Genomic DNA, 11,419 nt, shown 5'->3' with positions numbered 1-11,419 from the left:
CTCCAAAATCACCCACAAACTAACGCCTATTTCATCACTTACCTACGTATCTATTCTAGGTCCTGGCGTCCAATATAAGCTCATATCCGGGTCAAATTCAGAGAAATTCGTGGAAAACTGCAGAGGGCCCCGTGAGAAGTACCATCCCTCTTGCGTGCCCGGACAGGACTGATGGTACCGCTGATATTACAGGTGCAATACTAATAGCAGGCGCGCGGTGGCGCTGCAATAGTTCTTGGAATTTCACCGGAGACGTCACTGACCCTAGGTCAATGACCTCACTCGGGGGCTTGGTAGATTTGCCCTGATTTTCTCAACTTTGTCGGCAAAATTTCAAAGATCCGTTCAAGTGTAAGTGTTAAACGCAACAACCTTGTTTTCAGTAAGATAATACGAAATTTTTATTGGTGAGCTATTCGTATCCACTGACTTCCAAACTGGGCTGAAGGCGCCTTCCCAGTAATGACGCAAGCGTGACATCATAGTTATTTATGTGACGTAACACTAGATCAACGTTTCTAGAAAACAGATACACTAACCAAGGAGGTTGAATTTAACCTCCTTGCACTAACGTTATGTGACTGTATTCTTTAACATAAATTCCTCCACTGTCTAAATAAGGAATCGACTGGGCTTTCTCTGGCTGACCACATTTGCAACTGTCTTGTGGGCTACTTTGGGTGAGGTTTATGTATGGTTTCACATAAACTTTGTTAATACTTAAATTTTGGTTCTCTTTGCCCAATACTAGGTTCTCATCAAAATAACATGATCATGCACCAGTCAAAGAACTGCAGTATTCACCATATTTTATTGTAGTGATTTATCAGTACATTTTGAGAAGGAAGCTAGAGGCTGGTCCCCAAACATGCTCAAGTACAGTTAACAGTTGGTGAATGTGAGTCCAAAGTGCAATGTATTTCGAGATATTTTATACTGCAGATATTGTGAAGTATTTTGTCTAGCCTCAATGCAAGCTTTACACATTGGTTACCATTTTCATCTCCATGTAGAATAACTTTTTTAAACACTTTATTATCAATTTTCAATGATGACATGACTGCATACTCATAATATCTCCCTTTAACCCTTGTAAAATCATTCACTATCTTTGACATTTGGAACAATTCATCAGGCACAGTAACATCTTGCATTGAGTATTGATACATTATCAATACTACCTAATGTGTCTTCCGGGGCCAGTAGGCTCTATCATACTAAAGACTTTAAGTTTACTTCAAGTTTTTCTAATCATATAACAGTTGTTACACATACATGTACTAGTATAAGTTTAGCTCTCATTATGGACTATGCAGACAATAAAATATGAATAATTTGCAGGGCTGATTTATTCATAATTGAAGAAACAGGACTTTAATTCTTATCTGTCCTATACAAGTGCTAGTTGTACTGTCTTAATTGTCTTCAAATGTTTCTTCGCTGTTCTTCACACGCTCATTTTGCAGCTTGCGGAAGCGGAGGATAACGTCTTCCACGGACCGTTCCCCGTGGACCTTGTTGTCACGAGTGCGTACGTTCACTGTTCCGCTTTCCACTTCCTTCTTCCCTACAACTGTATGGGCAAAAATCAAAGTTAAACCTCTGTGTTGCAGATAGATTGAGAGGTGTGCTATACACAATTTTTGAGATGTGTGATGTTGTGAAGAATAAGAAAGAGCATATCATTTGAAAGGGGTTTGGTTGTTAACTTGCTCCCTGATGAGGTAGCCTTTTAACACAATCTGTACAGGTTATATGGGGTTGGGCAGCAGGAGGAAGGTTAACATCACAGAGAGAAGTTTGTCATACATTGTATATATGTCAGGGTAGAGGTTCCAATCTGGTATCTATTTCTGTAGAGATCCCGACTGGAGTCTCTGTCAACAGAGAATCCAACTGGGATTTCTGCTGATAGAATCGTTCAGTCTCTCCCCTTACATATACAAACAAGAAGATGAAACATTCGGAGTACAGACAGCATGCATGCTAAAGCTGGTTGTCTATAGTGGATACTGTAAATCCATTTAAAAATGCGGTTGGAAATTATAGCGGTCGGCAAAAAATGAACAACCTCACGTCACTTAATTATAGCGGTGTGAGAACATGGCTGATGTGTGTAAAAAAACATTAAAACGCTGGCCTTTTTTTAAGAAAATAAAAAAGCAGTTTACGCCAGCGGAAATCGATTTCTTACAAAGAAAAAACAAAACAGGCACGCCGATGGTGTCTGGAAGTAAATAATTTACAAAGTACTGTAGCGGCGCGGTGACTTCAAAAAGTTCGTAATTACGCACGCTTGTGTTGCGTGCGGCACCGTCGCCCCCCTCCCCAAGCTTCCGCCACACGCTATGCCGCTGCACGCCGCTACATGTCCGGCGCCGCAGACGAGCTTACAGCGAAACCCGGCGTCTTCGCCCTAGGATTGGAGCGTAATGGAATCCATGACGCCCTCGAGAAAGTTCTCCAGACACTGTAGCCCTTAACAGTAACGTTTAATTGTATTTTTTGCCGTAAAAGTTGACTCGCAATTTTCTTTGCGAAAAACTTGTGACGCCATTTTTTTCACTCGACGCTTGGTTCCCGAGTTTTCGATTTGTCTTAGTCGTAGCACGCTAACTCTTTTACATTTTGTAGTACAAATGACGCTTAACATTTGATTGTATTTCTACCTAGATTTCTACCTCGAAAGTAAGCAGATTTATGCCGCATTTCTCGTAGTTTGTAACTCGTTTGTGAAGTTGGCCGCCGGGGCGGCATTTTGTTTGTTGTTGTCTGCACGCTTGGGCGACGCTGAAGTTTGTAACTCGTCTCATTTTTTTCGATCTTGTCCCGAAGTAGCACAAAATGAACGACTATCGTTTCTGTAAATTTATGAAGAAACTTCTAAATCGAAATATACGCTAAATATTTATAAATATCCAAGTGTAGATAAGCTGGGAAATTTCAAAGCGTCACTGCGTCACATGTGTTTGTGCATATTCACAAGATTTTTTTTTACTGTGGTTTGCTTATCACTGCATAATTGTTAAAAATATGAACTACTTTATGTTTAATAAATATTTTATTTCTGGAAGCACATCAGTGTTTTGCTTGTTCCTATGTGAAGCACTAGTACTGTGCGTTGTGTGCATGCTGTAGTCAAGAAATGAAGCGTGGTTGCGATCGTACCGTAACGAGCTTGGGGCAAGAGGGAGGGGGGCGGAAGTGGTAAAAAAAAAGTTGCGATCATGAAAATTTAGCGGTGGAATAGTGACCGCTAAAACCGCTATAATTAAGTGACCGTTATCAAATCAAGAATTACAGTACCACAAGTCCATACCATTGAAAGAGAGGAGGCAGGATATATAGCTGAACAGAAAGGCTAGAAGGAATATTTTCTATGCCATTAGATACAAGAACTCTGGAACAGGTAGTGGCACAAAGCATGAATTTCAAAAGCTATTAGTTTTAATACTATTAACACAGTTGTGTAAGTATTGGCTGGAAGGTACAGCAGTCAATTTCATTTTTTGCCGCTCCAATTATGAGGCATTATACATGTAGCACTACACTTATACTTACGATTTACTTGAACCTATGTACGAATCCCTTTATCTATATAAACAACTTCCTCATCTTTACACAATTCCGTGTATTAAATCATTATAATCATCACAGCTTTATTTTTTTATCATATTTCTTTGTGTTTGATTCAACCTTTGCCCCAAGGTGAAGTTTGACATGACTTGACCTATTCCAGCCCAAAGGCCTCTTCGCTGTCCCTGGTATACTCCACCCGGAGCTTTTTGAAGCGTTGGACAACTGCGTCCACCGAGAACTCTCCATGGACCTTGTTATCGCGGGTACGGACATTCACGGTCCCGTTCTCTCTCTCCTGTTTTCCTACAACTTTTTTTTTTGAGCAGTGACATGTGTTAGGAGATAACTATATTTTTTATTTTCTATTCTACAAGATTAAAGGACAAGAAAAGTAATTTTAGTTTTCAATTTCAGATTTTCTGACATTTTATAGATCTTGAAACTTGTCATAGTTATACAAAGGTATTTGATGACATTACTAGCCATTTAAAGGAATCTGGCACTGGTTGTTGAAAATGGTACAATGATTTTGTCAAGTTATTAAGTGATGATGAACTTTGTTAAAAAATGGTTATTTTTATTTCAGCAAAAAAATCCCTTACCCATGATGAAGTTGTACTGAGCCAGTTGAGCGTTGCGGATCTTTTTGTTCATGGTGTCCCCGGGGTCACAGTCTGCCTCACACATGAACCCGGCATCATGGATGCTGTCTCGGACCTGAGACAACAAACAGTGACAAATGGATACATGACTTGTGTCGTTAACTTGTAGACAAACCTGGCAAAAGGATCACCAAATCGGGGTTGCATAAGAGAAAACGTCATCAATTTCTGTCTAGGACAGTGCTTCTTCTTGCTTCTGTCCTGCATCCTATATATCAGTCAACTTCAGAAATAAATAAACAAATCAGAAGTAAGCTCCAGTAAACCAACACCCACCTTCTGAGCGTACTCATTCTGGTCAGGAGACACAGGAACCACCATGGCCTGACGGGGGGACAGCCAGAACGGCCACTTCCCGCCAAAATTCTCACACAGGATGGCGATGAAACGTTCCACGGAGCCGAGGATGGCGCGGTGAATCATCACTGGACGCTTCTTCTCGTCCCCATCTCCACTGATGGATGGAAGGGGAGACAGATTTTATAGGGACATGGGATATGAAAGACAAAATACAAGTAGAAACTACTTACAAAGCCATACTTACAAGATATCCTTAGCTCTGTCTTCCCAATGTTAATCGTAGTTGGAGTTTTGGCGCAATTTCAAACAGGAATTTGAAAGGGTGAGGGTTTCTCCTTTACGAGTCAACTTGACGCTTTGATGGTGAAAATGTGACAGGTGTAAAACACATTCCCCATCCCTGACATACCTGACGTAGGTGAGGTTGAATCTCTCAGGGTTGTTGAAGTCCAGCTGGATGGTGGCACACTGGTGAGCACGGCGCAGGGCATCAAACACCTGGATATCAATCTGGGATAGAGCGAATAATCTTCATTACTATGTCTAGTAATGGAAACTTATGCTCTAAACAACTTATTGCTCATGCAGGGGGATCTATTGTGTACATGTAAGTATTTGTTTGCTTGAGCTCAAACTTTGTTCACTCAACAATCATAGATGCCACTTTTCATAGAGGTCATGAGGATTTAGTCCAAAGGTATTGTGTTCCCAATAAATATAGATGCCTAAAACAGACATAGGCAGGGCCAGGGGTTATGTGGTGAGACATTGTATGTAACAGTGGTAGTGGTAGTGGACATCAAAAATAAAAATCCAAATGTTTCCCTACCACTCAACCATTTGCAGCAGAAACCAAAGGCAAGAGACTTAAACAAGACTACCTGTGTACTGTGAGAAGTTGATTTCACCAACCTTTGGTCCATAGAAGGCTCCATCCCCAGGGTTGAGCTTCCATGGCATGCCGAACTTGTCTAGAGCAGAGGCTAGATGCTAAAAGTACAACAACAGTACTTCAGACACAAAATGCTAGCTGATACAGGCTAGGAACCATTCTAGTTAGGGTCACTGTATAACACAGCAAGTCATCTTGACAGCTTGGAAACTTTAATAACTTCCGATTGTAAACTTCCAAAAATGTTATGCTGACTCCAAGATGACAAGCTATTTACATATATTACCAATATTTGTTTATTTTTGTTAAATTCATATTGTTTTAAAGAGGACTGGACCAAAAGCAAATACTGTATGCTTACAGAAGCTGTCCCCTCAAGAATATGTCTTTAACAGGTGTTCTGATGCAACGCTGACCAAACATCCAACGAAACAATTCCAGGTTTTGGGCAGGGGCAGTATGTTCTGCCAACATGCTACAGTACTGTACCTTCTCTGCCCTGTCCCAGGTGTCCTTGTCCCCGATGGCCTTCTCTGGTCGTGTGGACAGGAACAGCTTGAGGTCGAAGCCGAAAGTGTTGTAGATGGTCTTCATGAACTCCAGACATCCTTCTATCTCATCCTCCAACTGGGGAAGCATAGGGTCAAGGCAAGTTTTAATGTGCCATTCCAGAAAACTCCTAACACAACAAGTAACAAATCTAATATTGTGGTCAATCAACTTTATGAATGGTCAACAGTATACATCAGCTTTGCAGAATAAATTGATGCAAAAAGTAGTAGCACCATTTTTATTCTTTTTTAAGTTCCCTGCTGTCTTCAATGATGCTACTTTGAAGAATGCAAGGCAGTTTGTAACTACCGATGGTCACCCTAGTGTCTGGGGCTGGTTCTATCATGGACCAGTGTAGCTTAAGTGCAGATAGACATCAGAAATACCTGCACAGCTCCAACTCAGCCTGCACTGTCCTGCATATGTAGGTAGTATTTTGAGTGTAAGCACTTTGAAGCCTTACCTGTTCCATGGTGCAGAAGATGTGTGCGTCGTCCTGTTGGAACCTCCGTACGCGCGTCAGGCCGGTCAGCGTACCTGACAGCTCGTTACGGTGCAGCACACCGAAGTCTGCCATTCTCAGGGGCAGCTCGCGCCACGAGCGGGGACGGACATCGTACATCAGACTGGAGAATTCAACATGCAGGGAATCAATTAATATGCATGCAAATACATCTTGAAACTTACCAAGAATGGTAAAATATACATCCAGCGTTTCTTGGGACAGTTTTGGGACAGAGTCTGAAGAAATATGACTGAATGGATACATATAAATGTTTCAGTGTGAAGGATAGGTGCATTTTTGGCAGTTTTGCTTTTAATCCCCATGTAGCTTTGGTGGTTGATTGTTCCATACTGTAGGCTAGTTCTTGTAACTTGGTTTTGGAACATTTCGAATGCTTCAGGTATGAAGTGATGACCAAAATATGCTAACAAATGGCAGTAAATGCCAATATCAGATTTCCTTATCTAGAAATCTTTTGTGGTGTGGCCCTGAAATTACATGGATACTTTTATACATTAATGCTTTTCCTTCCACCTACCAGTGTCCTGGACAGTTCATGGGTTTGAGGGCAAAGGTCTCCTTCTCTACCTCGAAACTGAACATGTTCTCGGAGTAGTGGTCCCAGTGGCCTGACGTCTTCCACAGTTTCACATTGTACATGTTGGGCGACACCACCTCTTGGAACCCCCGCTTGTGATACTCCTCCTAGTGGAGTACATTGGAATTGCAGGAGAAATTAGTGCTTGAGTCTGACTGTTCAAATATAGTAATGACTAATGTCACCTCCCTTGGCCATATGTATGGCCAGGCAACTCAAATCATACACAGATTTTCAACATTATATATATATATATAGTGTGTGTAAAAGACCGAGTCTTGAGGGCTGCTTTCCAAATTACTGCAATTTCACGATTTTGAAATGTATTTCTATCACTGGCTATTTAATCAAAGTTAAATGACATTGGCATCTGCTTTCAATCTGGTGATCCCTGGGCCTTGTGAAAAAGAAAATGAACTGTATCATTGGGAATGCACAAGAACATTTTTCACAGCTGCTTGACATATATAATACTGTTAATGTAGCATTGTAATATACACAGGGATTAAAGAATGAGTAAAAACTCGGACCCTTACCTTGATGTAGTCTATGAGTTTGTTGTAGATGTGGGCTCCCTTAGGCAGGAAGAAACAACTCCCGGGACTGAGCTCATGAAAGAAGAATAGCTCTTGTTCCTGGCAAGAGAACACAAAAATCCATGGTCAAGTCGCCTACATGTAAAGCTGAATACCAGTCCTATTTCACTCGGCCTGTTTTTAAAAGCTATTGTGTTGGCAAGTTTTTTGTACAATAGAAAGTTTGTTCCACAATACAGGCCCCTGAAAGATTGCACAATTGCTTGTTGTACATGTAGATGAATTCTCCTACCCTGCCGATCTTGCGATGGTCCCGTTCCTTAGCCTGCTCCTGGAACTCCTTCCACTCCTTCAGCATCTTGTTGTCGGGGAAGGAGATGCCGTAGATCCTCTGTAAGGACTCCATGTCCGCCTTACCCTCCCAGTACGTGGACGAGTTCTGGAAAAATCAAAAGAACAGAGGTGATACATTTGTACACCACATCAGCATCTTACTGTCTTGATGAGTTCTGTTGGAAAGGATATGTAATAGTTAAAATTATTCTAGGACTAAATACATATGTACATTTCCCTTATGAAACAGGCATTTTCAGCAATATGTTGAAATATAATATGGCAATATAAGTGGACTGGCGGGAGAGGGTTTGGGACCGGGAACTACATGAACTCCCGACATGATGATGATGATGATAATATGGCAAACAGGAGGCCACTACTCACATAAGGTTTTAAAAGGGGACATAGGAGTACAACCTGAGAGTTGGAGGAATTCTGTGTTGGAGAAACTTCTGGATAGCTGTAATCAAAATGTGGAAGCATAAACAATCACGTCTAAAGCAGAGTTTTATCCTCACTTTGTGGACGTGCAGAGCCTTGATCTTTCCGGTGTGTCTGACGTGCGGCCCTCGACACAAGTCGATGAGAGGTCCACATCTGTACACCGTGGTGGTAGGCGTGGTCACCTTCTGCTCCAGGATTCGCACCTTGAACTTGTTGTACTACAGAAAAAAAAAGAGGAAAGTGTTGGAGGGTCCCTCATGTTCTTGACATTCCTTCTGTACCCGGAAGTAGCTAACAAGCAAACAAACAAAAAGATAAACTAACAAAACATCAAATTCTGCATCTCAATGTAGTTACCATGTTGTAGTCTGTGCAGGGTTTCATCTTCACTTGACTATGAATAGAATGGATTCAAAATGTCTGTTAAGCTGAGAAAGTACCCCAGACTTACAGCAAACATTTTGAGAAGATCCTCCTTCTTCATCTCCAGTCTTATGAAGGGTTGTTTCTCCTTCAGGATGCTCTTGGTCACTGTCTCCAGGGCTGGGAAGTCATTACTGGACACTTGTCTGGGGAAGGATTCAAATGTAACCGTCAATGTCTTTAGTTCCCTCACTATTTCCAGCACTATTATGTCTCAGAAGGTTGCATTCTTACAAAATTGCATTCTTACAAAATCAGTTCTGTTTTTGCATTCACTGGCAAGAAGTCCAGTGTATGTGTGGATGTCTCTGTAGTAACTTCGTAAGTTATAGCTGACAGGAACAATGTTAAAGGCACAAACCTTCCCTCTAAATGCATGTCGTAGTAGAACCCGTCCTCGATGGGAGGTCCGTAACACAGACACCCCCCGTAGTGTCTCTCCATGGCCTCCCCGATGATGTGTGCGCTAGAGTGCCAGTACACCGCCTTCGCCTCGTCGTCGTCAAACTTCAGGAACTCCACCGAGGCGTCGCCTTCGAACGGTCTGTCCAGATCCCACACCGCACCGTTCACCTTGGCCACGATAGTGTTGTCTGCCAGACCCTTGCTGAGGGAGGAAGGAAGAAACATATGAGTCTTAAAAAGTTAAGTCCCTGTCACATACTCAAAACCTTCCCCCGTCCACCAACTGACCAAGGTTGGATGAAAACAGAGATTCGGTTGAAAATTCCGGTGAGTCAAAATTTCTTGAGTTGGAGAACATTAATTTTTCATTATTTAAACTACCAACTGAACTGCTATGCTAAAATATTGGTAATTACATGTTTGTGCAGAGTAGGAATGAGCAGCGTGGTTGGCTAGTAGTAAAGCCACATTGTACTTTTTAAGCTGCTTGAAAAAGCATTATGCTTCACCACAGTTGAGAATGACTGCTCTACCTTGAAGTTTACTTCCTAGGTTGGAGTTGAGAAATGTAGATGTGCATGTACCTGATAGAAGTGGCTATATCCAGGGGGGTGGTTCGCCAGGCCTGTCCATCCAGCTGTTTGCCATCGGGGAGCGTCACCTTGATGGGTGTTGGATCCTTGGCTGGAAAAATGTGATGAAATTGTTTTATGTCATCAAAAACCTTTTTGCAAAAGGTGCCTACATTCAAATACTACCACAGTACCAGCCAGAAGAAATGAGCTACCAGCATCTTTGAAAACCTCTTTACGACAGGCACCCAGATTCAAATGCCATATCTGCAGCTTTTGTAAAATGTATCACAAAATGAATTCCTTACAGATTTTTTGGCCTCCTAATTTGCATCCTTTTTGATGCTTAAATGTGACTTTACCCTACTGGCTTCTGGCCAGATTTGAAGACATTTGACCTCCTCTCATTCTTCACCTATCCACACGTACGCATGTTGTCAACCTACTCTGCACACACAGATACTCCCAGAAACTCAGCCATCCAAAATAAAACTCCCGTACCCAGACGTAGCTGTATATACATGTCTTACTAGTATGTTAATGCAAATACTTGAACCTGAATACATCATAAATCAGTGTATGGATTCTTCTGAGTGGTACTGTGACTCTCCTACCTGCCAGTTCATCCTGGTACTCCTTGTATAGCTTGTCGAACAGTTCCACCCTCTCTTGAAGGTACGCAGGTGGGGGGTCCATCTGGTAGAAGGATAAATAGAGTACATCGATATCATAGTTAGAAGGGGCCTTCCAGTTTGTGTGGTCAAGACTCAAAAACAATTTCCTCAGCAATGCGCCAATAGGCCAATCAGTAATTCAGAGCTATCCTTCGAGTAAAGCCATGTTGAACTTGGTGTCACGATGTAGTTGATAACAGATTAATGCACCAGTAGTTAATATGTATAATGTACATGTCTACATGACACTTGTGATTACTATTTAGCTCAAACTGACTTTTTGAAAGACTTGGCAAGGTTCGGAGAAATAGCACACACACTATGATGTAGTAAGGGTACTGAAGTACTAGTTATGGGTTCCTCACTGGCCGCCCAGTGCAGAACTTACGGGGAAAATGGCGTCAGTACTTGGGCCCTGTTCGGAAGAAAGCTCCACACAGGAATTCTAGTGCTGATCCACTGCTGAATCTCAATCAAAACTGGAATTCTGGAGCTGAATCTTGACTCAGCACTGGTTTTCCAGTCCTGAACTTGGGTGCCAGTGCTCAGAGGCCGTTCACCACTGAAGTACCTAAGTAACGGGTTCTGCACTGGATTTTCCAGTGCTCTGTGACTTACTCTTCTGTTGCAGCTATGATAACAAAATACAGCTTACCTCCAGGGGAAACCCCCCTGCATCCACACCCCCCTTGCCCTTCTTCTCCTTCTTCTCTTTCTTCTTACCCTGCTGTGCAGGGGGCTGTAGGGATACATAACAAGGTCAGAATGTCATAGTCATTTTATTATTATATATATTAGACATATACGAGACACTGATCATGAACTCCATCTGGACCTGGACTTTTGATCAAGTCCAATACCAACAACTCCTAATTGTGACACATTTCATGGATGACACCTGGTTGAACAATACCCCCCCCCCCACACACACATGCCCTTCA

At 42.0% G+C, this 11,419-nt stretch overlaps 2 protein-coding genes across 2 annotated transcripts in view; both read right to left on the bottom strand.

Annotated features, from left to right (window-relative positions):
• The window catches only part of LOC109464392 (protein FAM65B-like), a 47,225-nt gene extending 47,025 nt beyond the window's left edge, over positions 1-200 (bottom strand). Inside the window, exon 1 of the mRNA XM_019761345.1 lies at positions 43-200. The gene's annotated coding sequence lies outside the window, so the exon portion shown is untranslated. The remainder of the gene's footprint in view (positions 1-42) is intronic.
• Positions 201-863: 663 nt separating this feature from the next.
• Positions 864-11,419, bottom strand: part of LOC109464378 (threonine--tRNA ligase, cytoplasmic-like) — a 19,708-nt gene continuing 9,152 nt past the window's right edge. Inside the window, exons 13-28 of the mRNA XM_019761326.1 lie at positions 11,134-11,217; positions 10,419-10,500; positions 9,817-9,916; positions 9,189-9,434; positions 8,856-8,973; positions 8,479-8,622; positions 7,917-8,063; positions 7,625-7,723; positions 7,029-7,195; positions 6,449-6,611; positions 5,923-6,060; positions 5,454-5,531; positions 4,951-5,051; positions 4,518-4,695; positions 4,182-4,296; positions 864-1,573 (exon numbers count right to left, since the gene is read on the bottom strand). Of these exons, the coding sequence (XP_019616885.1) occupies positions 1,416-1,573; positions 4,182-4,296; positions 4,518-4,695; positions 4,951-5,051; positions 5,454-5,531; positions 5,923-6,060; positions 6,449-6,611; positions 7,029-7,195; positions 7,625-7,723; positions 7,917-8,063; positions 8,479-8,622; positions 8,856-8,973; positions 9,189-9,434; positions 9,817-9,916; positions 10,419-10,500; positions 11,134-11,217 (2,118 nt within the window). The 3' untranslated portion in view covers positions 864-1,415. The remainder of the gene's footprint in view (positions 1,574-4,181; positions 4,297-4,517; positions 4,696-4,950; positions 5,052-5,453; positions 5,532-5,922; positions 6,061-6,448; positions 6,612-7,028; positions 7,196-7,624; positions 7,724-7,916; positions 8,064-8,478; positions 8,623-8,855; positions 8,974-9,188; positions 9,435-9,816; positions 9,917-10,418; positions 10,501-11,133; positions 11,218-11,419) is intronic.

This window comes from Branchiostoma belcheri, unplaced genomic scaffold (assembly GCF_001625305.1).
Source record: "Branchiostoma belcheri isolate BF01 breed outbred unplaced genomic scaffold, Haploidv18h27 scaffold138, whole genome shotgun sequence".
NCBI classification, from domain to species: domain Eukaryota; kingdom Metazoa; phylum Chordata; class Leptocardii; order Amphioxiformes; family Branchiostomatidae; genus Branchiostoma; species Branchiostoma belcheri.
Note: the sequence above shows the minus strand (reverse complement) of the source record. Positions and strands in the feature narration are given on the sequence as shown.